Below are 26328 nucleotides of genomic sequence, written 5' to 3'. Positions count from 1 at the left end.
AAAATCTGGGAGAAGGGATGGATATGATAGAACTTTTTCTTTCTTCTATTAGAGGATTCAAAATGAAAGATAAAATTCAAAAATTGTTATGGGGATATTTTAGGAAGAGAAAAAGAACATGCTGGAGTATTGTTGCTGTCAGCTCCTTGCTCAATGTTACATTTTTCTGGAAGCAGATTTTTTTTTCCTTGGGGTACCTACCTATCATGAACATGTGTCACTGACATTCACTTTGAGAAACAGCTTTAATTGTGTTTAAATACAATCAACTTATCTTCATTCCAAACACAGTTTATCATGTTGAATGATCAAATCATTGGACTATTTGCTTCTGGCTGAGCCAATTGTACTTAGTAAAGGAATAGATCTTGAACAGGCAGCTTGTAGTTATTTCAGAATAAATTGATTATCTGATAAAATGCTAAATGGGGACATTCCAGGTGTCCTAAAAGAAGTTCCTCAAACCCTGAAACATCGAATGAAAAATTTGAACACAAAGTCAACTTACGCTGTGCTGAAAACAGATTTACTTAAGTTAATGGAGTTACTCATCTAAGAAAAAAGAGGATTTGGACGTGTCTCAAATTTCACTTTGCATGACTACTTTGCATGACACTGTCTTTTTGTAATAAAAGCCGAGTACAAAAATTTCATTCTGTGTTTAGACTCACAATGATCCTTTACAGTGTTAATCTCAGCAATGTCTTCGTTTGCTTCCAGTCTGTAGCTAGCCACATAGTAAGTTGTCAATAAATAGTTGTGTAAGGTAGATGCCATTCTGTGGTGAGTGACTGCAGTCCATGCACTGGTCCCAGTGCACAGAAATGGGGCTTCCAACAGAATCTGCGTCCTAAATCAAAAAACACTTCCACTAGCATTCAAACAACATTCAGCATAAATCAGGGTAATACAACAGCAGTTTGTAGTAAATGGCTTTAAATTGTATCTTAGCAATCAACACCTTTGCACCTCCTGGGCAATTGCTGGAACCATTAGCATCTTTTTTGCTGTCTCAGACAAACACAATCAGTCATCAAAATAGTAGGAACAAAATTAAATAGAAGAACCCTTTTTTCTCAATGGGCACATCTACACGTGAAATTAATTGGAAGCAATACACTCCTGCACACATTGTGCCAGAACATATTTCTCCCAGGCACCACATTTGAACATGTGCTTGGGCCTGCAGCACCTTGAGCTGGGTCAGAGCAGCCCTGGCAATCAGAGGACCCTGGGAGGGTCAGCCTGCCAGCCTGCCACTTCTCTGACCTGACTCAACAGGCTGCAAATGGGCTGGCTAGGGCATGAGGGTCCTTCAGTGTGTGGTTAGCTGGCAGGAGGCCCCCACACTGAAGCCTCCTCATGCCTTAGCCAGCTGGGTCAGCATCTACATGTACTTTGCGGTGAACTAAAAGCTCTTCTGAAGGATATTACTTGTATTTACAAGTACTAACCTGTGGCAGAGTGTTTAGTTTACAGTGCCCTAATAGGGCCACATGTGTAGATGCTGAGATGTTTACTGTGGAGCTAATTAGGCAGCTCTCAGAAAATGCAAGCTCTCACTCATTTTTTTGACCATGGAACAATAGCAGAGTAGTTCTGTTGCAAAGACCACAACAGGTCAGACTGTTTGACACTATGGATTCCTCTTTGAAATTTCTGGGTTTATCTTACAGGGATCCTGGTTTTCTCTGTTTAAAAATCCCAAATTCTCTAATTTAAAAAAAAATCTAAAATTGTCTGATTAACCCACCACCCCATCCCCATTTTTCCATGTTTAAAATGCAACATCACTATATATACAGGTATCAGTTGAATGCAAAGTTTTATTGACATATTTACAATTTGAAAGCAATTTAGAAACCTACTAATGCCACAATCATTATAAGAAAATAAATTCTAAATGCCTATATATTTTGGTGTTTGATTTTGTTTTTTTTATCAGAGATATCAGAAAATCAGAGATCCCCCTGCTCCCTTCGCACACCAGGATGTGGGTCCAGCTGAACCTGTCCCTTCTGCTGCTTTGTGGTGCTGAGCATCCCTGACATGCTGGTGCCCCACACTCCCAACCCACAGCCTGCCTTCCCCCCCAACTTTGCTGATGCCCCTCAATCCTGACCTGCAGGGCCCTAGCCCTGTTTGTGCCCCTCATTCCTAACCCAAAGACCTCTGCCCACCCCCCAGCCTTGCTGGAGGGAATCCCTAGCTGCCAGTGCCACAGGACCATCCTGCCTGCTCTCTGTTTGGTGGGCACCAACCACAGCCAGCCAGCAGTGCCCAAGCCCTGGCTGCACTGCACACACAGGTGGGCTCTTTCCTTCCCAAGTAGGTGGTATGGCCGGAGTGGAGCTAAGAAGAGCCTATGGCAGGTGGGAGGGGGATGTGGGCTGCCTGCAGTGGAGCTCAGGGCTCCCCACCCTGCTTCTCTCCCCTCAGGAGCCTCCACTGCCCAATGGGTTGGACCTGGCATGGAAGGGCAGAGCAGGGCAGGAAGGTTCAGTGCTACAGCTGCTGCCACTGTTGCCAGGAGCCCTGTACCAGCTGCACCACCAAAGTGAGGCACCCCCTGCCTGCATGGCAGCAGTGCAGGTGGCCATGGTGAGAGAGAGGGAGTGGGGAAGGGTTGGCAGACAGGACTGGGGACAGTGGTGTGTAGGGCCTGGGGTCAGGGTGGGAATGTGTACCCACTATATCCAGCGGGGCAGTGGACTGTTGGTGCACAAATCCCCTCAACTTACCTGCAGACATTGCTCACCACCACTGTCTGGGGCTGTATTCTTACCTGGGTCCTGCTCCCCTTAGCTCCTTGTAGGCTGGAATTCTGCCAGTCTGCAAGGGGAAACCTGTGGTTTCCTATGTTTTTCTCCTTTAAAGGAGAAAATCTGTGTTTTTCTCCTTTAATGGAAAAATCCCTGTTTTTCTGCCACAAATAGAAAAACTGGATCACTTCTTATGAATTATGTGTAGGTGTTGCACACCTAACAGTGCTAGCATTGCATGGTGCCACAGGGTGAAATGACCCCCTGGTCTAGAGTACATTTTCTATTTACGTAAGACAGGGGTGTCAAACTGACCCCAGACTCTGAGCCATGGCCAGAGGATGAGGCTCCTTCCAGGCTGGATCTGGAAGGCCAGTGACTGTGATGGGTCCTGGACAGAAATGTGAATCCTCCTGCTGCTGCCGGCTATGTCCAGGGGCCCAAAATTCTGTAGCACGTCCTACCCATCTCTGGCTACTGTTTTAGCTTTCAGTAACTTGCCTTTAGCCTGGCAGGCTGGATGGCATCATTTTGCAGGCTGGATCCAGCCTGTGGGGCATGTTTGACATCGCTGACATAAGAAATTGCAGTTAGTAGTCTGGCTTTAATAGAGCTGTTTTCTAACCTGAATAACTGTATTGGTAATAAAAGGAAAATAAATCTGTTTGTATTCTCCTGCACACGAACCATGTTAATCATCATTCTTTGTAAACAGTTTGAAAGGACTGGCTTCTGGAAAGCAGCAGAGAAATGGTTTTCATTATATATGTATAAGACTGATGTCAAATGTTGAGTAAATGGATCTTCTCTCCAGAAGATTTAACTCAAAATGAAGTTCCTTAAGCATTATTGTGAAGATATACCCTTTTGGCTTTTGCAAATGATTTAATGAAGATTTAATTTAATGATGATTTAATGAAGATTTTTTATTGTGTGGTTTTAAGGCCCTGACTGTGTCCAGGCTTGTTTTTAACAGTGCAGATTCAATGCTTGTGCAACCGAGTTACCTCTTGGAGCCACTCTAATTAAAGTGCCCCCCTCCATCACTCCTGGAGCATATGTATAAACACCCATAGTTATACATCTTGAAAATAAAAGGATTGTCATTTTATTCATGAAACAAACCAATATATGGTAGACATTATTATCCTGACTCATACTATTTCATTGCTATTGGGCATGTCTCCACATACAATTAACACACCTGGATTTTCTGCTTTCTGTTTACGCAGAGTAAGAAGCAATTTGTTGTCAAAGGACTGCATGTTTTTCCTTCATTAGGTGTGTAAGTGCTGCATAAATGCCACTTAGATGGTAACATGCATAATTGTGTTTCAAATTCCCTTTTTTCAGAATTAAATTACATTTACAAATATAGATGAACTACATGGCTTTTCTGTAGCTGTATGTATTGATTGTGGATCCACTGAGCATGCTCCATCTTTGGAGGTGTATATTTTCTTTGTACATTCTGAACAAAAAAAGTAAGAAATGCCATTTACTGGGTTACACCATTGGTCCATCTTGCTCAGTATCCCGTGTTGTACCATGGCAGAGAGTGGATCCTGAAAGGGAGAGTGAACAGTATATGACCAGGGTTTTTTCCACTGTTCCTCTTTCACTTGTAGCCTCCAGCATTTAATGTCTAGGAAGTTCTGATTCAGAGGCTATATCCCTAACTTCCATGCTCAGTAGCTACTGAGGCACATTTCCTTCAAGAATCTATCCAAACTCTTTTTTAATCTGGCTGAACTGTCAGCTTCTACAACATCTTGTGGCAATGAATACCACACTTTAGTTACGCACTGTGTAAAAAAGAGCTACCTTTTGTTAGCTTTAAATATGCCATCTACTAGTTTCATTTTGTGATCACTAACAGTGGGCAGACTGTAGGCAGGTCCCTTTAAGTGGAGCCTGGATTTGCCTCGTCAGTCAGAGCCTGCTGGGAAGTCTCTCTGCCTGGTTGTGCAGCCACAATGTGACTAGATAGAAGGATGGTTTTCCCATCCATGGGCTGCATCCCTGAAGTACAGTAAAATCAGCTGAGCCTCGGGTATATAAATAGCCTTATTTTAAATGCTCTGCCATAATCACATATACGTCAAGCAATGTTTCTGCTGCGAGCAGCCAGGCACTGTCAGGCAGCTTTCTGTTACTGAGCAGCTCACCTCTGCATAACCTGGGGCTGTGGGGATAGGGGGGCTGTGGAGGCTTGTGCTCTCTCATGAGAGAGGCACATCTCTGGCAGTGTGCCCCACTCCCTGCCCTGCCCTAACCTTTCCTGTCCTGGTGTGTTTCCTTTGGAGTGCAGTGTCCCTCTCCCTCCTGGGACTCACCTGTGGAGGATCTGGGCCACAGTAGCTCTGGCTGGATTATGTGCCCTCTAAGCTGCATATCCCTCAGAGTCAGCATGGCAGGGTGACCAAGAATGGTCCCCTTGAGCATGAGAGGATGCCCTGGAGGATGGTGGGTAGGACAAATGAAGGGGCAAAGGGAGATGTGTGTTGGAGAATAATAGGGAGTGTCTCCCATGAGGTTCACAGGCTGTTGAAGGACAGGGATGCAGACAGTATTTGATGGCAGGTAGGTGTTCTTGTGAGGCATGCCATATGTGGGTGCATGTTGAAAATGCTGCACGTGAAAGAGAACTTTGATCTTGCTTAAAGCAAGTTCAGGCTCTGTGCAGCCTTAGTGGTGGGCAGCTAGCCACACAGGAGTCCATAGCTGCCCTCTCATTACCTCTATACACTACCTGCCTGTTGCCCTGTACTAATAATGGAGACACTTACGCTACCTGGAGGATTTTAGAATCATGCCTACACAGTTTGGTCATTTATCTGTGGTTAACGCAAAAGCTACCCTTTGTGGGCCCAAAGCAACTGGACTCTACCTAATGTCTTCACAGTGGGGCTTCAAGGGACCATTTAAATGTGTTTATAGACCGAGGCACCAGCTTCCAAAGGAAGACTGTTCACTATAAAAATATTGCTAGAAATGAATTGCTTTTGCCAGCAGTGGCAAAGATAAAGGATGGAAGAAGCTCAAATGTGCATGAAGACTTTTAATTAAAACAGGGACTCATTTATAATAACTTCCTGGTCTAAATGGCAACATACAATTGACTAGGTTCACCTAAGAGGTTAATGAGGGGGTGGGGCTAGATTTTAACTGATAATTTAAGTAAATAAAAAAATTCCATATTTTGCTTCATTTCCAAATATTATTCCAGAATAAATCCTTGTCAATTCTATTTATAGAAAACTTGCATCTAATAGATTTCAAGCTATGCTATTAGGTGTCAGAGGTGACAAACACCCTCCTCTCTAGCTGGACCTGAACCACAGACCTCCCCATGGGTTGGATTTAGATCTGGTGGTTGGCCAAGCAGCAGTGGTGGGGTGAGCAGAGGCAGTGGGGGTTAACACAGCTCTTTCTCACCTCTTGCAGTCAATAATCCTTGCCCAATGGGGCTCTGTGCCCTGGATTTCAGTGGCAGGCCCTTCCCCTGAATCCCCAGTCCCTTTATCAGCCCTTCAGCCCATATGACATGGTTCCACAGGCTGGATCTGGCCCAGGGACCATAAGTTTGACACCCCTAATCTAACTCAATGAAAGCTCTGTACAAAGAAAGAAGCCTGGTAATGATTTCTAGCACCCTTCCTTAACTGTACTACTGAATCCATCATTTATATTTCTTTCATCTCTAATCTGGATTTTGTTTTCTCTTTTACCTCCTTTTATAGGAACAACCGATTGTCCAAATTCTTCTAGGTGCTGAATGCCTTGCAATACATGTTATCTTCAGTCCCTCAATCCCACATCATGGGAGTGGACCCTAGGCAAAGAGAGACTGACTACTGTAATCATTTAAATACTGAAGCCATTTGAAACTACATGGGTAATTTAGGTAGACAGAACATAAAGGTGATATTTGCCAGGCTGCCCATCCTTGATCCTGTGAAAAGGGCCCTGGGATCTTTCTTTCAAGTGATCATACACTTCTTTTTTAACCTAATGTTAAAGTGATCACCTCCAGTGGCACAATGTAGAACTGCTACAAGCTGAGATGGGTCACTGCTAATCACCAGCATCAATTTCTGGCAGCTTCTTGCCTAGGTATTGAACAGGCAAAATGCTGCATAGCTGCTGAGACCACAGTCCCAAATGATATTGTTGAGGCCAAAATAATGGGAGAAAGAAAAATATAACTATAACGGGAGGCCAAAATAGTGGGAGAAAGAAAAATATAACTTGTAAATGCACAGTTTTAAAAGAAAGAAAATGGCACTATAAAAGTTTTAAAAAAGGCAGATGTCAGCTTAAGGCAGCTCAGTCAAAGTGAAACAGATGGTCTGTCATTCTGTAATGATATCAAAGAAGACAGCTGTAGGAAACAAATTATTGCCTAATAAGATCATGATTTATGCTTGGAAGCCTTCATATTCTACAGAATTTTGCTATCTCTTGCCTGATACCATAAAGTATGATGTCACATAGAAAAAAAATTACACTTTTTCATCAAAAGCATGTAGTTCATTATGCATAAAATGTTATATAATAAGAGTCATTTATTTTATGACAGTTTATTTATTTTTTACCTTCTCCAGGTACAAGGCAATTGTAAATCCCATGGATATCCAAGCATCCAGTGCTGTCCTGTGGACTTGTATTAAAGCTACTGCCATTTGGATCATCTCCATGCTGTTAGCCGTCCCTGAAGCAGTGTTCTCTGAATTGGCCATCATCAACGACACAGATAATGTCAGTTTCCTGGACTGCATACCATACCCCCAGACTGATGAGATGCACCCAAAGATCCACTCCGTTCTGATTTTCTTAGTGTATTTCCTTATCCCTCTTGCCATCATTAGTATCTACTACTATCACATTGCAAGGACCTTAATTAAGAGTGCACACAATATCCCTGGAGAACATAGTGAGCATTCCAAAAGACAGGTAAGTGAATTGCACTTCATTTTCCTCAGCGAGGGAGTGTCTGTTGTGTAAGTTTATAAATAAAACTGCAAAAGCTCTAACATCCACGCTAAAGGTTTATGAAGACTACAGCATTCCAACAGTCAGGCATTCAAATTAGTATTATTCAAAAATATCTGTCTTAAATCTTGATTTGCATCTGCTACTAAGCTACATAACCTGCAAGTGAGTATTTTTACTTCATGTTATGTATGAAATGCAATGAAAAACAAGCAGCTGAAGACCATTTCTTTCTTTACTACTACAGTTGTAGTTATCCATCAATGTTATCAATTGATGACATTAATTAGTATTTTAATGAAGTATGATATTGGTGGGTGTATACATACATATTATGAGTTTAAACTCTACTTTTATGTTCATTAAGAAATAGCTGGGGCTCCTAGTAATAGCTTTACTAAAAAATCCAGTACATCCCAAAATACTTCATAGAAAAAAACATAAAGAGCCAGTTTTATACATGGTGTAATAATATTAGAAATCTCTAGCTTCAGAACTGATCCTCTAGTGGTGGCAGTAGGTTAAATTTAAAATCAAAGGCTGCCTTTAGCTGTTTTGATTTGCACATGGCTGAAATCTCATAACAGTTTTTTTGTGAACAGAATAGTGGAAGCCTTGTTATTACACCTGATCTACTTACCCTGCAACTATTAAAATTAAAGAAAAACATCAGAAAAGATTACTGAATTTTGTGAAAATTCAATCTTTTTAGGAGTTTGGGAACAGTTTGAGCATTTTCCCTTGTTTTGTCTGTGACCAAAAATTGAAGGACTGACATACTACAGGAAAGATTATCCTTGTGGACTTTCTGGTCCATCTTGAAACCAAAGGGCTCTGGAAGTGGGGCACATGTGCTCTGGAAGTGGGGAACTTTGATTAGAGTGGGTTTGAGAGCTGCTTTAATTAAAGCACCTGGAGTATCTCATGTATCAGCATCCCCATGCTTCAAAATAGTGGCGGGGTGCTTTATCTAAAGCTCATTCAACAAGCCTTAGACAAAGAGCCCCCACTGCCATTTTGAAGTACAAGGACACTGTTACTTGAAACGTGGAGGAGCATGGTAACTACCTCAATCGCATCTACTCTGGCATGCTGTAATTACAGCGCATCAGAGCAGCCTCCACACTTGTGTATAGGCACCCAAAGAGTGCTTGAAATCCCTTGAAAAACTTGTAGAATTTTCCACCCATTTCTACAGTAAGTTGGCTTGTGGAAGGTGGTGTTTTCCAGAATAAAACTGCCAAAACTTTCCATGCTTTTCATAATGCTGAGATGGTAATCACATCCATCTTAACATCTTCTACATTCTTTGATAAAGATTTTTGAGAAAGGGCATTTTAACCACTCGCTCAAATCAATGTGACACAAAAGCAGATGGTAAGATAGTAAAAGACTACTCATCAGAACAAATGACACAATAGTTTTACTGTTCTACAAAGATGAGGTAAAGTGATTCAGAAATGTACAACTACTTTACAGAAATACTTAAATTGTTTAATAATAGACAGTGCTCACAAAAAGAAAAGGCAAGTTATTGCTGTCCACATTTTTGTGTGCATTTAGTTCTACTGACAAGAATGGGCACAATCTTAATAATAAAAAAAAACCAGTGTCCTTTTTCACTTAATACTTTTAATCTATTGTAGGATTTTCTTAAAGCAGAAATACATACTTATCAGCATGGATTATTTTCTTACCTCATCATTTGTGAAATGCAAAGAGACATTTAGCTGATCTTGCAGAATGGAAAAGTGTAGCATATTCACATCATGTTGCTGAAACTACTAGAAAGTTTTTTTTTGAAATAGAGACATTATTTGTCAGTTTCTTTTTCTAGTTTATCTATATGATGAAAATATAAGGTATACCATTTTTCAGAAAGATAGGATTTAGCTTTGTTCTATTAACCAGGTTTCTAAAGAAAGATAAATGTATGTACAGGCTAGGTACAGATGTTCAGGGAGGCTAGGAGGAAGTTAAATCATGTTAAAAAAGACCACCCAATTGAATTTAGTTTGCCCAAGTGCAGACCTAACACTTAGATCCTTCACTAGGCGGATCTAAGTGTGAACTGTACAGCAGTTCAGGAAGGTCAAATTAATTTAAAAATGGCCAATCCAATCTGTTTTAACTGTACCTCAGAGGTAGACTAACATATATTGGGTCCCGTAAGACCGAACTTCTGTGCAGCACAGCCCTGGGGATGGGAAAGCTCAGCTGCTGGTCTGAACCTGGGGACTGCACTGTTCCCACCCCTCCCAGGCACCAGGCTCTATTTAGACCCCCAGGCCTTTGCCCCACTCCCAGATGAACAACTTCTCCTATGGACCAGCCAGCCCTCCCGAGCCCACCAATTCTCACCAACCTGCAAGCCACTCCCAGTTGTTGGCTTTACTGGCATTCACAAGTGCTGGGAGTCAAGGAAGCAATCTGGGGTGGGGAGGGGGCAGGGAAGATGGGGGAGTTGTTTTGTTGGGGTGGGGGGTATTATTTGTCTGGGGGTGGAGGTGGTCACATGGGGAGAGAGAATTCCCCATCCTGCCAAACCTCCCCTGCAGAGCCACCAGCCCACACCAATCCTTCTGCTCTTCCCCTGACCCTGACTTGCTTCAATCAGGCTCTTCAGACTGCTGAAAGCCAGTAAAACCAACCAGGAGAGGTTGGCAGAATCAGGACCAGTTTGGCAGGGGCTGGGAATGTCCCGGGGAGGGGGAGGTAGTAGTATAGGAGAGACTTTCCAATACTGCAGCCCTCCCTGACTCCTCCCAAGCCTCCCCACAGACCATGCTAGTCCCACCTTTTCCTGTAAAACCCCAGTGGAACCCACCAACACCGCTGTGGACCCTGCTGGTCCCCCCAGTCCCTGCTACCCCCCTCTCCCATCCTAACTAACTTTAGATTGAGTGGCTGTTTTATACTCAATTTAACCTCCTGACTTTCCCAAATGTATGTACATACCTTCATATTGCATATTTAAGTTTTTATTGCAATTTATACTAATGTGTATGAAGAGGGTGAAAAATCCCATGGAATCAAAATGGCAGTTTTAAACAGTTTCTATTCATTACACAAATATAAAGGGTTACATAAAGTAGAAAGCAATGCTGAGTCAGGAGCAACTGACTCAGAATTATGACAATTCCATAATCCTACGGAGACCATCTTTCCTGATAAAATCTGTATGGAAAAAGAAAACAGCAATATTATGGTTTTATATTATATTATGGCTTTACTCATCAGATTATTGATGCCTGTAATTTACTAGTCATTTTCCAAACCAACCAAGCACTGAGATTTGGTTAAAAGGAATACATTTCACTAGCTTACTTGGTGGGTGTGTTTGGGCCAGTATATACTTAAAATACGATTTCATCCTGAGTCATTTATGTGTGTAATAAACCAATATAGTGTAAATACAAGCACCTGAGGATTGGTTAATGCAAGTAAACTGTCCATGAAAAATGAAAGTAAATGAGATGGAAAAGGTAATTGAGCCTTGAAGGAAGGGCTGATCTTATTTGAGTTAATTGTTAGAGTTAATGTAAAGTGGTATCTGCTATGTGTTTTAATTAAGTCAGTTATGTGGATTAACTCTATTCAGTGTTGTTCTGTTCATTTATCTTTTTAGATGGAAACTCGAAAGCGCCTGGCAAAAATAGTCCTGGTCTTTGTTGGCTTTTTTGCTATTTGTTGGTTCCCTAACCATGTGCTATACATGTACCGGTCCTTCAATTACAATAAGATTGACTCATCACTAGGACATATGATCATTACTTTAGTGGCCAGAGTACTCAGCTTCTGCAACTCCTGTGTCAACCCCTTTGCACTGTATTTGCTCAGTGAGAGTTTTAGGAGACATTTCAACAGCCAGCTTTGCTGTGAGAGGAAATCTCATCAAGAGAGATCTACCAGTTACCTGCTTAGCTCCTCTGCCATTCGGATGACTTCTCTAAAAAGCAATGCCAGGAACACAGTGACCACCATGACTCTGCTGAATGGGCACAACCTGAAACAAGACATGTCATTATGATTTAATCAGTGTACTACTTGATCTGGAAATTCATATGAGCTTTTATTTTACAGCCATGCAAATAGTTTCAGGTTCTCTCATCTGTCTAACAATGATTGATTTAAAGTATCGAATAAAGTCTTTTTATTTGAGACTACCTCTCATGTGAAAATCTAATTACTTTCACTTAAGAAAGACATTTCTGAATGAGAAGAGGAAAATGACTTTAAAGCATGTTCCTGTACATTTGGCATGTCAGAGATCTGTTTTGAATGGTAGTATAGCTGAACTGGTGTTACTTAAAGAAAAATATTGATCCCTGAACTAAATAATTTATGCCTTTTTAATGTTGCTGATTACTCATGGTGGTCTGAACAAATTAAGAACCAACTCCAATGTCACAGGTTCTAGATTCAGAAGGGAAATCAAAATTTGCAGGCCCAGCTTATGTAAATCTGCATAGTTCTGTCAACTTTATTATGTCTAAAACAATGGGTATGTTGAAGTTCAAGTCCTTTCCAGATACGGTTAACCATCAGGAATGCTGCATTACATTTGTTTATATATATATTTGTATGACTATAATATCAGATCTATCTATCTATCTATCTGATATTATAGTCATACAAATCAATCAAAAATCTCTACTGAGTTTGTGATTTTTGATTACATTTAATTAGAATTTTTAAAATGATATTTTCATTGAAAATTAATTTTGTGAAACTCAAATGTTGAACAGAACTCAACATTTAAAAATAAAATTTTATCATTTTGTGAGGCTTGTAACACCACTGTCTTCTCTATAGTGTCTATTGCATATTAAACTTCAGTTACAATTTGCTTCTGCTAAGTGCCTTCATTTACCTCACTCCCAAGGCTGGAAGCAATCACCATGTTTCATGGAAATTTGAAAGTAAAATTAGGCAAAATTATTCATAATATTTTCAAATCTGGCCCACAGTCAAGACTAGTAGGTGCTGCTGTAATATACATAGTAAATAGTAACACAAATATTGCATGAAGACTTAGGAGCCATTGATGTGGGGGTTAAAAAGTAACTACAGTAAAAGCTCTGTTATCCACAACGAGTGGGGTAAGAAGGGTGCGGGTTATCTAAAAATTCTGGTTATCTGAGAGTTATACTGTCAAGGAATACAGTGCCATACTTGTAGTGTAATTTTTCAAAGAATTAGTGTACAATACACTACAGTACAACATACTGTATAAAGAAGAAAATAGTATACAGGTATTCACCAATCAAGTAGTAGTAAAGCAGCACTGGAATGAAAAGAAATCCTGAAGCAGTGATGTAGAGTACACTAAAGTTACATGTGGTACATTATTGGCAGTGCATGGCGTACACCTAGATCACTTAAAAGTACAGTACACTTAACACTACACTTATAACTAAACTTATAACACCTATAACTAAAACTATTTACATGTACCGTACTGTACATAATTTACTGTCTCTTTGGAGATTCAGTCCCAGCACTGGAAATTCCAGTTAGTAGAGTATTTTGGTTAGTAATGTGCTGGATAACAGAGCTTTTACTGTATCCCATTAAGAGTCAGTAGGTGCACTACACGTGCAATTAGTGAGATTCAAGAAACTTCAGAGCAGTGTGCACTGGAGTCAGCTGCTTCTGCACAAAGCATCTTCGTGTGTACCCAGGACTGCAGCAGTTAGAGCCAGGGCAGAGAAACCCTGGGCTAGCAGGGGACTTAGGGTATCAACCCCAGGCTCCAGGTGGCAGTGTCAGGTGGCGGAGGGGTGGCTGGGGCTTAAGGATGTTAAAGTGTGGGGCTGGGTGGCAGGCAGTCCCCACACTTCAGCACCTTTGTGCCCAAGCCAGCCCTAGTCACTGTCTATGTTAGCGTTTTGGTGAAATTATCTACTTTGCTCTAATATTTTTTAATTAACTTTAATCTCTTACAATGAAGTAAAATGTACTTTTAGATTTAGCTATTTGTTTTAAATGACCAGAAGCCAGCTCTTAGTGTACAGTAGAGAAAATAATTTGCTGCTAATTAAAACCAAGCTTCATAGAGCAATGAACAAAGGTCTAATATGTCCCTGTTTTAATTCTGCCTCTTTTAAGATGGCTATTTGACATTTAGCATCATTGTAGAACAAAAAGAAGAAAATTGCTGTGAGGACCTGAGGAACAGTCTTTTGTTCAGATACCCAGAGAAATGTAACACTACCTTTCTTTAAATTAGCAAATTATTGCATTGCATTGCATGATGATTTGGGTACTGATTTTAAGCACGCTGGTAACTTTAACCATTGGAGGGAAAATACATTTACTCCATGAGAGAATGAAGAGGCAAGTTGTATCCTACTGTCACTTTGGGGTTTAACACGTTAGAGCACTGCTTCTCAAACTTTTCCTCAGCATGACTCCATTTGTGGCCCCACTTCTACAGCATGACCCCATTTCTTTAGCATGGTCCCTCACTCCCAATGCCCACCACTCCGCCCTCACTGAGCCCTGCGACTCCATCCATTGATGCTGCAGCCCAATTTAGGGGTAGGGTGGCTATCATACAGGACAGTCTGGTTGTCCTCTGTCCTCTATTGATACAAAACTGGATGCCTTTATGTCCTCTATTTTTCTCTTCATGAGAAAAATAGAGGACATAAAGGCATCAGGTTTCATATCAATACAGGACAGAGTAGCAGAAAGCTGGAATGTCCTCTATGATTGTCACCCTATTTAGGGTCACAACCCACAGTCTGTGGTCCATGGTTTGGGAACTGCTGCTTTAGAGAGAGTAAGCATCAGTATAATCATTAGATTAGCATTATATATAGAAAAGATTGCATTGAAAGCTGCACTTAATTAGCTAGAGAGGGATTGGAGTTTCAGGTAGAATGAGAGAAGGGTGGTGGGGAAAGAAAGAATCTGAACCTAGTGCCTTCAATCCAAATATCATCCAGTTCCATAAATGTTAACATTTATAGCTCAGTTATGAGGCAGATATAGTTATAACAATCAGAGGTATAGCAGGGCAGCTCTGCAACTGGAGCAGCCATAACACATAGGACAATGAGTGCTGCCACCATGCCAATTTTGGTGGTACTATCAGTTGCCATTGAGGCGGTGACAATTTTTGTGCCCCCCATGAAAGTAGAGACTGGGGCTGTTTCCCTAGACACCTCTCCCCCCCACCTCAGCTTAGTTACACTACTGATATCCATTATTCAAATTGATAAACTCGTCAGGCTTGGTGAAACTGTGATTTAATGGCAACATCAGAAATGCCTCTCAGATTCTAGAGTGCTTTTTTGGGAAGTATGTGATTTTGTCAATACCGGATTACACGAATTACTGAACTAGAGAAATTCTGGCATAGAATGAATGGTCTCCACTCTTATCTAACACAGAACAAGCAGCATATCACATAATAGTTCATATCCATTCTCCTATAACCTCTGCAACTCTTTCATTTTCTTCCTTTCCAGTTAGTTCCCTCTGTTGCCTTCTGTTGACATTCCTCTATTTGTCCTTTTCTTGTCATATTCCACTCATTATCCCAGGGTGACTTCATGTGCTCTCACATTTTCTCTTACAGCTTTTGTTCTCAATACACCTGGAATGCCAACTCCACCCCTGACTTCTCCCCATCAGTTTAGTCTCACCCCCCTGCTTGACCCTTTTTCCCCCCCCATATTATGAAAGATGAGTCATCTCTGACCTTGGCCATCTTTCTCTTTGATTATCTCACCTTTGCCTCCCTGTTTTTCATATAGGTCTGGCAGACTCCTTGCACAGCAAAGTGTCTCAGAATGTTGTATTAATTCATACCAACACTTTGCTAGTGATTACCTGGTGATACCAATGTCCCACTCTGAAAAAACTATCCTGCTTTATAATAGATTACTTGCTGTTTACATTTCACTTGTGTTCAATTTCAAGTTACTGTTTTAAATTGCTTTGTGCGACACAGACAGCATGAGCCTTGCTTCCTGGCAGAACTCCCCAAGCTACTTACCCTGGCAGTTTCAATTGTGTAGAGAACAACACTGGGATAGCACATAGGTCCTTATTGACAGGGAACCAATATATCTTCAGTTCATGTTTCTCAGACTTTACCAACAAAGCTTGACTTGAGAAAACCAGCTGGTTTGCCTGGGCTATGCTCTTTATGTAGTTTGGTAGCATAGTGTTGATGAATTTCTTAACCTCCTTGGAGCTTTTCTAGGTATTTTCTATCACAAGATGCATTCCTCAAAACATTTTGAATGTCTCTCTTGCTATGGCTCAATTAGCTTTTTGTATATGTACAAATTATTTGTATAGTGCTATCTGCAGATGGATCTGTGTTGTAAGAATTAAAATGGTCCTTATGGAACAATGTCTATTGAGTATTCTGTTCTAAGAGTGAAGTCAAAAAAGGTGACATGAGGCTGTATTTATTGTCAGTAAAATATCTGAGGTATTACCCTGATGCCAATGTGAAAACATCTAACAAAGAACATATATACAATTACATTTTTCCATAGTGGAAACATTTTTTTTTTCTTTTTCAGAAAGACTACTTCTTTCTGTCCTCAGCAGAGATTAGCGGTGGTTTCTTTCAATCATATTGCTTGGAACTCTTGTGAAAACCACCTCCATTTCATTGACTCTGAGAAGTGACTGTACAGAGTTAATTACTGTTCTCTCTATGGAAGATACTTTCTCTGCTACAGTGGAGCATGTAGGTGTTACAACACCAGGTGACCCCTTGTGTCACTAATTGACACAATGTAATTCTGAATCTTTTGAATTTTGCAATGTCAATATTACAGATTTTTCCAGAATAACATCAGACATCAGGCCCTCCATTTAATCTTGTGCTTGCTTCATAGGGTTATTTGCTCTATGTCAAATATCAGTGCTGAGACAATGTAAAGAGATTATAACACTTTTCAGGTCCGATTGAGGCCAAATTATCATTTTCCAAACTCCTTGGGAATCTATTGCAAACAAAATGGAGGGTTTTGTATATCAGGATAATGGCTTATATGTTAAATTGGAGATTTGCAAAAGGAACTAATGAATGTGGATCACTTTATTTTTGGACATTTTGAAGGTAGACCTTTAGGGGTCACAAATTTCAGAAAAGAGGTCTTAATGATGTCCAAAATGATATCCAAATGATTAGAAACCTTTGGCATCATAGACTAATAATTGAAAGGGACTTTAAGGGTTATCTGGGATGATGTTCTATTTCTTTCCTTTCATCTAAGGGCACAGTTTTGGTAATTTATATTGAAGATCTAGTTGTATAAGCCCATTCTACACTTTGAAGTTATTATGCAATTAGCTGGTTAATTGCACAGTTAACTAAGACATGCAAAGTACCTACCATGCCATAAAAAGGCCCAACCAACTATAAACTTAGACCTCAAAATGTCTACTAACTCTATAGCTCGTTGTTATTCCATTTTAATTTGCTAATGTAGCAAGGTCTGCTCTTGTGGCTGGCAGCCCTGTCAGCTGACTGGTTTCCAGCTGCAGGGGTGCACCATACATAGCCAGGGATGGGAGTCCATGGTGCCAGGACCCAAAGTCTTGCAGTTGTGGATGCTGGCTCTTGGAAGCCATGGGGCCCTACCAGGACCCAGAATCTGTAGCTGTGGGACTCAGGATCCCAGCAGCCATGGGGTGCTGCTGTGATTTCCCAGCCACAGGGACACCTGCTGTGATCATGGATCCCTGGGGCTGTGAGATCACAGCATGTGTGCTCTCCCAGCCCTGGGAATATGTGGGGTGCCCCCAGGGCTAGGAGACTCGAGCAGATGCAGTGTGTGGAGCACCACTGTAGTCTGATCCTAGGTTCCCCATACATACACCAGCAATAAGGTGAAATGGCATCTAATGTGGGATCCCACAATCACACCGTCTGCCATACATGTGTGGCATGGAGGAAGGTGCAATTGTGTGGATCCTATTGGCTTGGGCCAGGAGATCCTATTGCACTTTTACCTGCATGTGTAGAGGATCCCTTTCAGCACTTACATCCAGGTAGAAATGTTGTTGCTGGGAGCCTAAGCCAGCATATTATAGAATCATATACAAACTTATGACCCAATCCTAATACCTTGCTCCAGGTGGACCCAAACCCTCAGACTGACCATGGCTTCCTCCATTTGATAATAGGCAAATTTTACTGATACACAGTGGGGACAGTTCCAGCAAACTGCTCCCACTTCCTGGGGCCCTGCAATGGCCCCCTGCTGCCACCAGGGGGAGATCTAGGCTCCCCCTGGATGCTAGCCCAGTGACTGGCAGGGAGCACTGGGCCAGAAGACAGCTGTCTCTTGTGGGGTGGGGAAGCTGAGACTGGGCCTGGGACATTAGACCTTGCCCATGGGGGTGGCCTGCTGCTGGGGTGGGGACAATGTCCCCCTGCCACAGCAGCATAGAGCTCCTGGTCATAACTCCCCAAGCAGGGGCAGGGGCCTTAGAAAGATATTCAGGGGAGGGACAAGTCTCAGTCACGTGTCCCAACCTGTTGGATGGGGCATCACATTGGGGCAGAGGGATGGGACCTACCCCACCCCTGCAGCTCTTTCCAAGCCCCATTCCTCAATCACCCAACTGGGGCATGGGGTTGAGACTTGTCCCTGATTAGGACAGTTCCCAGCCCCCATTTCATGATTGTGGGGTGGAGGCAGGGGAGTCTGTTTCCTGCTCAGCTCCTTAAGTGCAGAGATGGGTGGGGAACAGGCTAGGGAGCCTGTTCCCTGCCCAGCTTCATGCTCATGGAGCTGAGTGGGGAACAAGCTCCCTATATTGTTCCCCACATAGTTCCATACTCACAGAGCTGGGTGGGGAATAGGCTTATCAGCCCCCGCCAGTGTGGAGCTCTCAGTGCCAGCTTCATGATCATGGGACTTGCATTTGCTATTTGCATTTGCAGGTAGCAAATTTACTGGCAGTTAGCAAGGTTTACTGTGCAGTAAGCATGTGCAGGTGTAGAAGCATATGTTTACTGTACAGTGAACTATGGTACTACACAGTAAAATATCTCATATAGATGTGCCCAGATATAGCAGATAAGAGTAACACAGGCAAGCAAACCAGTATCATTGCAAAGGGAGGGGGGAGCAGCAAGTGAGTTGACTGACCCAGGCACCAAAGTGAAGGGGTGCTAACAGGTGAGTCAATATATTTTTATTTATAAAAGCCTTAGTCTATCTGTCTGTAACACTTTATTCACACTCTGATTGGTTGTCTCAGCAGCCAATCAGAGTGCTCCAAGAGTGTTTAGGACAGGAGGTGGCAGAGGTGGTGTGGCAGAGCGCTACCATGAGAGCGGGGACAAAGGAGATGGAACAATGGGGAGGGGGCACTGCTGGCATTGCAAACCCCCACTGGCCCTGCTCCCTTGTTGCAATGGCAGCATGGGGTGCTGGCCGAGGAGGATAGAGGGGATGGTGGGACAAGCATCCCTCCTGCCCCCTTGCTCCTTGGAGGTGGTGATGGCAGCAGAGCGAGGAGGGGCAATAGGGTTGGACCCACCATGGCAGGGAGGGGGTGGGGGAGAACGGGGTCAAGCCCACTGTGCCAGGGGGAGGAGCAGGGTTCGGTCTGCTGTGCTGGGGGGAAACAGGGTAAGGCCGCTGCAGCGGGGTGGGGAATGGGTTTGGGCTTTCTGCAGCTGGGGAGGAATGGAGTTGGGTCCACCGTGGCAGGGGGCAGAGAACGGGTTTGGTCCTGCCGCACTTGGGTGAGGGAATGATATCAAGCCACTGCAGCGGTGGGAGGGAGATAGGTAGGGTGTGGCACACCACGGGGAGAAAGGGGTCAGGCCATGGTGGCAGGGTGGGGTGAGGTGAGGATGGGGTCAGGCCTGCCGTGGCAGGGGGATGGAATGGGGTTGGGCCTGCTGCAGTGGGGGGGAATGGGGTTGTGCCCACAGAGGCAGGAGAACAGGGGAGAAGCAGCCCTGGACCCAAACTGTCAGGGGGGAATGGGGTCAGGCCTGAAGTGACAGGGAAGGGGGATACACAGGGTTGGGGCTGAAGTGTGGTGGGGGGCAGATGAGGGCAGAGGGAGTGGAGGTGCTGGGCCAGAGTCTGGGTTCTGTCCGCACTGGCCCCTGGTCATTCTTGTTTTGTTATAGTCATTTTCTTATAAATATTTCAAAAAACTTTGGCTGATGTGGCCAATAAATGCCACATGCATGTGTGTAGCCGTAGCATGAATGGAGCCAGCCCAGCAGCTTAGAGAGCACTGTCCAGTGGTGAGTCTGTTGTGTGGGAGAAGGGACGGGGTGAGGGAAGGGGTATGGGGGAGCATATTGAGACTCCTCAGTGAGGGAGAAGTGGGGTTGGGACTGGGGCACAGGATGGAGCTGTGAGCAGCTCACTGGGGGGATGTGGGGAAGGGGGGTGGCTCCCGCTACTGCATGCACCCCTGGACAAGCATTGGAGGGCATGTACCCCCTGGATCTGTGCGTGCAGTGAAGGTGAACTGCTCCTGTGGGCTTGCCCTGGGCGTCAAATTTCCTTACTATGGCACTGAAGCAAACAAAATAACCTCTACCAATCCTACTTGTCTATCAGTTTCAGTGTCTCACACAGGGATAGTATTACTGGCCAGTGCACAAGTGCTACCCTGTGGTTATTTGATTGAATCCAGACATCAGCAGTCTTGGAGGTTTGAGACTGCTTCCTGTTTCACCAACGGGATGCGTGAGATGGGCCGGCGGTGCCCCCTTTACCCTAGTGGTCCAGGATTCCACCCTGCTGCTCTGAAAATCCCTCCTTTTGTATTCTTTTTTCTCTGATGACTTTCCATTGATTGGTCTCCATGTTGTCATCATGCTGTCCACATTCTGTCCTGTCAGTGTAATTCTTTGTTTCCACAAACCCATCACATGCATAATTTTAATTTGGTACTTTACCGGTGTCCTAGTTTGGTTAGATCACCAAAACTGGAAATCCCAGGAGCTTTGAAGCTGGTCATTGTTAGCTGGTGCCAATGCTGTAGAGTCCCTTATCTTTGATATGGAACGTTGTCTGTATGTTTTCAATTTCCCAGGATGCATATGGCTGTTTGTTGGTTAGCTCTGGACACAGTGTTTGCCTCAAAGGCTGAGACAGTGAAACTTTGCTACAAACAGACTTTTAGAAACAAATTAGCTCTTGCTGTCCCCCTGGACCATTGTTCTAATGCAATAATCACTTTAACTATAAGCCAATTCCTAGAAACAAATCTCAAAATATCATCAACATGCAGGGCCTGGGCATGTGCCTATGTACCAGAAACAAAAGGGTAGAGGGTAAGTAGGACTTGGTCATATTTTTTCCCTAATGACAACACAACCAAGGCTCTGGGAAGCCAGAGACCCAGGTTCTAGGTTTTCTTTACTGGGGTGAGGAGACACGGGTGCTGAATCTGAGTCTCTCTAACTTCCTATTACAGCACTCAAGCAGCTATACCACAGGTCAGCCAAAATCCTGCAGTCTTTCTGGTGCTACTTTTAAACCCAAGCTACTGTGCCTTACATTTGCATCAGAAAGACTAGATAGCAGGCAGTGCAGGGGGAACCTTCTGCATCACTGAGAACAAGCCAGGAGTCACACTTTCCCAGGGGGGCAAAGCACCTCATTAAGACAAAGGCTTTCTGGCTTAATCTCTTCTTCCTACTTCTATATATTTGCTACATACTTCCTCTTGGGGCTTACCAATGGGTTGGCTTCATAAGGAGCACCAAAGCTCCTTATGAAGCTTGCATAATGTGGCCAGTGGTTAGGCTACTGTGCATTTCCTGTTTGAGTGCATATATAGTCTAAGCATGCAGAATTTTGCCTGCTTGTAAGTGCCAAAGTGCAACTGACATGAGTAGAACCAGCCAATTGGAACAAGTTGCCACTGCTAGTCTAGATGCAGAATGTGCTGTTCTTAAACTACCCCAATGACACACCTAAACCCTTGACCTGAATGCTCTATTACTTATGACAACCATGCTATTCTTTGGGGAAGAAGTAAAGGTTTTGTATAGATTTTCTCCATCTCCTTTTCCTATATAAAGGCATTGCAACAGATCTCACTCTGCTTTTGGGTGAGAAAGGCTTAAGGTGGCCCATTAACTATGCAAGATGGACAAGATAAGGAGGGAGTCTGGGTAAAATATGCTTGTTGAAAAAATGTCATTTTATTCACATTTATTTCCTGTTGAATCTCTGTTAATTTTTTGCTGCATTTTGGCAAGATGGCTTGCCATTTATGACCTTCTTTGGCAAAATTTGATGTCAAATATTGCTCATCATCTGGATTTGTGAAACAGAAAGAGGGAAATATCAGCAAATGTAAATGTTTTTGCTGAAGTGTTGTGAATTTTTAAGTGTTTCAGTCTCTCAGAGATAATGAACATTTTACATTTCAAAGATAGGAAATCAAAGAAATGTAGTGTTAAAAATGACCTCAGTGGTCATCTCATTTAAATCCCTGCTCAAATTCAATATTTGCTACTCCTATATCATCTCAGATAGGTGTCTGTCCATCCTATTCTACAACAACAGTATGAAACGATAGAAATCAAGCAATCTTGAAAAATCTCTCGCTAAATTTTGAGTGAATGAAGCAAGATGCTTTCCTCTTCCAGAAGTAAAATATATTGCATTAACCAGGCATTTTGGCCTCTTTTGGCAAACACCTTCCTCAAACGAGTAAATTTTACTTTTTCTAATGATGTTAATGGGCTTTGGATCCAGTGGAGTACCAAGGGTCCCTGGTGCCTGGAGGCCAGTGCTTCCATTTGCATCCCCCCGGGACGATCTGAGCAGAGTGTGGGGCCAAGGCAAAACAGCCTGTGTGGGACCCAACCTCCCACCCCATGGCAAGTCTAGGAGGAAATTACCAGTGTGCCACACCAGCCACAGGGGGAGGGGTGATGGCCAGAATATCCAGCCAGAATAGCAGAACAAGCCCACAACCTGCCAGGTGGATGTGGGGCTACACAGCAAATGTAGGAGGGTTTTCAGCGCGCACCACCCCCCAAGCCAGGACCCGGGGTCCATGACCCCCTACTGCCCCTGTTAGTACACCGCTGCTTGGATCAACTCCTTTGAGTGTCAGGCTCCACACTTTTAGGACCTGAAAATTTGCTCTGTGCTACGGAACAAAGTTCATGTAACTGCTCAGCTAAAAGATGGGTCACAAAAGCTACTTTTGCAGCTAGTTATTTAGACCTGATTTTGGTCTAACCTCAGATATAACCAGATGTCAGTTTGTCAATTTCTACCAAATTCTGTGTTTCTGAACATTACTGTCAATACTGCAATTACCTTTGTAAATGTCAGTGGTCTAGAGGACTGTGTCTGTGTTTAATAACCAAAATTCCTAGAGTGACCCATTTATCTCCTCTGCTATTTTCCCTTCCCTTAACAGAAAGGAATATATTTGTCTATAAAACATGAAGTATTAGAAAAATTATTAGAATAGAGAGGCAACAGTTGAAAAGGTTAATTAAACTTGGATTTTTCTCTTTCTTTCACCTGGTATTGTTAGGCATCACTGTTATATATAGTAAGTTTAATAGATGTGGCATTTCTGGATTCAGTATTAGAATGTGTCACAATACAGCTATGTAAGAACTATAGCATTGCTTTTGGGCAGAAAAAGTATAAGCCACAGTACTAACTTGTTCATACGCATCATCATGACTCTAAAATGGAGCTATTTTACTCTAGCAGAAAGAATTGTTTAGAGGATTATTGTTTAAAATGCAGGCACATTTTTCAAATAGACAGTTAAGTGTTCACATTAGGACTTCACATTCTTTTATTTCTTGATTCATTTGTACTTTTCTCCCATATGGAAACAGAGCGTGGTTTAAAAATTGAATTTTCAAGTGTTTTTAAAGCAGCTATGGACATAGGTGGCAGAAGGCTGGGGCTAATGGGGCTTAGTCCCCCCAAACGTGGCTCCACTGCTCCAGCAACGCTGCCTTGCCCTGCCACTGCACTACTGCACCCAGTGCCCCCTTGATACACTGGCCTTACAATGGCCCTAAGGAAGGGAGAAGTGGCCCCGCACCACTCCCTGCACCTTGCCCTGTACTGCCCTCCACACTCCCAGCCTCTTTAAATAATATTTTCTCCTGGCACTGCTGGCTATGGAGCTGATTGACTTAATTGGCATAGGAAATGTAAACTGATATCAGCTATTACACCCACTGATTAAGAAATCTTGTCCAGTTGTGCTACTTAGTTATGTTCCTTAAAAGCTCTTGGTACCATCATTGTTAGTTGTCTCCAGAGACAGACAAACCAGAAATGTTCACACCTGGCTAAACTCCTGTTCAGCTTTAAACCAGACTTGAAGCAACAAATTTCTTGAGGTTTAAAAATTGGATGTTTCTATTTCTCACATATATTCAGGGATGACTGGGCCTCCTGAGTCTGGAGGGCACAATTTGTGGACAGGCCGGGTGGTGGGCTAAAAGACCCATATCCATTCCGAAATTTCTGTGCCATGTCTTAGTGCCCTCCCCCAGCACACCACCTGCCTGCATGGTAAAAAAACTGCCCAGTCCCGAGTGGTACCAAGTCAGGGGCCAATCTTGGGGAACATGTGCAGAGCTGCACCTGTACCACTTGTACTTAAGAAAACACATGCAAAAGGATTAAAAAACTTGGGTAGACTTCACTATTTGGTGCACAGAATGTGGGAGGTGAACATGGTGAATGAATCTTTGAACACGGTGAGTCATTTTGGTGCTTCGTATTTCCTCTTCTCAGTATTGTACAAAAGTACTCTTGGTGTCTAACTCAATGTTTTCAAGGTCAAACACTCCAATAAAGTTGTTTCCAATGTCATTGTGACAAAAATAAGTAGGGTTTACTTTATTTTTGAAATATTACTTTATTTATGAAAAGTTTTCTTACATGCCATTTGAAATCTAAATGCTATATATAAACTGGAATGTCAATAAGGAATTAATAAGAAGTGCTATAACATACAACATGCTATTAAACAAATTAATGCAGCTATTGACATAATTTTTCTTTTAATGTTTCGGGGTGATCCAACACATTCTTTAGACTACTTTTTCCTTATACAGTTTTCATCACATTTACAGTATTCAGTAGGGGTGTGCGAAGCAGCCATTTTGGATTCAGATTTGGATTTGGCTTGATTCAGGGGCCAGGGATTTGATTTGATGATTTGGATCACTGTCCTGATTTGATTCGGCTGAATCCAAATCTGAAGATTTGATTCTGATTTGGAGAATCAGCGATTCAGCCATAGACACAGCTTTATATGTTTTTTCTACATATCTCAAGGTACCAGGTGTGGCTTGTGAATGCTGAGATGGTGGGCGGATAAAGCGTCCCACAGGAATGCATGGGAGAGGCCCTTGCATGCTCTTTTGCGGACCTGGAAGTAGACTGGAGCACACAGGGGAATCCCTGTCCAGCACCTCCCCAGCTTCACAATCAACCACAGGGGGACCCCAGGTGCCCCTCCCAGACCCAGGAGGCACCAGCTGCTGAGCCGGCGGGGGGGGGGCGGTGTTGGGGGGGGTCCATCACATGCTTTGGGGCAGACCCAGAAATGGACTAGAAGTTCTTCTGGTTCACTTCCAGGTCCATTGCCAAGTGTGCTCAGACCCCTCTGCACTCCTGTGGGATGCTTCATCCACCCCACCATCTCAGCTTTCACAAACCCCAGCTACCCTGAGTTATGTAGAGAAAACATATAAAGCTGTGTCTATGGCCGAATCGTTGAATCTCTCCAAATCAATATGGAGGCTTCCGACTGGTGTCTTGGTGCTACTCAAAATCTTTCAGATTTAAAATACTTCTGTAGCTCTATAATTCAGGCTAAAGCATTCATGTGTCACAAAGAAGAATCTCCTGAGATGTCTGTTTCAAATAGAGAAAGAAGTGGTGGGAAGCTGTGAGATCAGTTTACTTTTGTACAGTGCAAAACAAAGCTCGTCAATGCTTTGCAATGAAATGATAGCTGTAGGACTGTAACAAGGTATTGTTAAACTCTGTTAACTATGTCCTCAGAAAGTGTGCTATCTTCAGCAATACCAGAAGGAATTTCTCTGGTGATGCATTCAGTGCTGACAGTTTTGTTCCCACTTTGCTGGTGAAAATGTGACACTTAATAAGAACACTGTGCAAAGTTGGTCCTAGTTTCTGTCCAAGCATGTGACGAGGAACCAATCCTACTTCATCACCTAAGTCTACTTTAATCCTAAATTCCAAAAGTCCTTCTTCAAACAGTTGAAACAGATATCGAAGAAGAAAGACAGAAACATCTGTATCATTAGGCAGCACTGACATGCATGAAACCAGATGAAACTAAATTAAATAAATCAATGACCAGCCAAGTATCTGCTTTTCCTAGAGCAGCAGACAGATGATTACAAACCTGAATTTCATCATTTGCGATCATTACGGCCTCCGTTCTGTCACTTTCTCCTGCCATAGTTCCACTTAACACTGTATTATGTATGCTTCTCTTCCTTTTTCACACAAGTATTGTTTGGCTGACACTTGTAATAAATCTTTGTTTGCTGAAGAAGGCCAAGACTTCTTCATCT

The 26328-nt window shown here is 42.8% G+C and overlaps 1 protein-coding gene across 1 annotated transcript in view; it reads left to right on the top strand.

The window, feature by feature from the left end:
• Positions 1 to 16115, top strand: part of NMBR (neuromedin B receptor) — a 30580-nt gene extending 14465 nt beyond the window's left edge. Inside the window, exons 2-3 of the mRNA XM_090040555.1 lie at positions 7370 to 7718; positions 11386 to 16115. Coding sequence (XP_089896681.1) covers positions 7370 to 7718; positions 11386 to 11787 — 751 coding nt within the window. The 3' untranslated portion in view covers positions 11788 to 16115. The remainder of the gene's footprint in view (positions 1 to 7369; positions 7719 to 11385) is intronic.
• Positions 16116 to 26328: the final 10213 nt, after the last annotated feature.

This window comes from Crocodylus siamensis, chromosome 1, assembly GCF_052110815.1.
Source record: "Crocodylus siamensis isolate JL-2025a chromosome 1, ASM5211081v1, whole genome shotgun sequence".
NCBI lineage: Eukaryota > Metazoa > Chordata > Crocodylia > Crocodylidae > Crocodylus > Crocodylus siamensis.
Note: the sequence above shows the minus strand (reverse complement) of the source record. Positions and strands in the feature narration are given on the sequence as shown.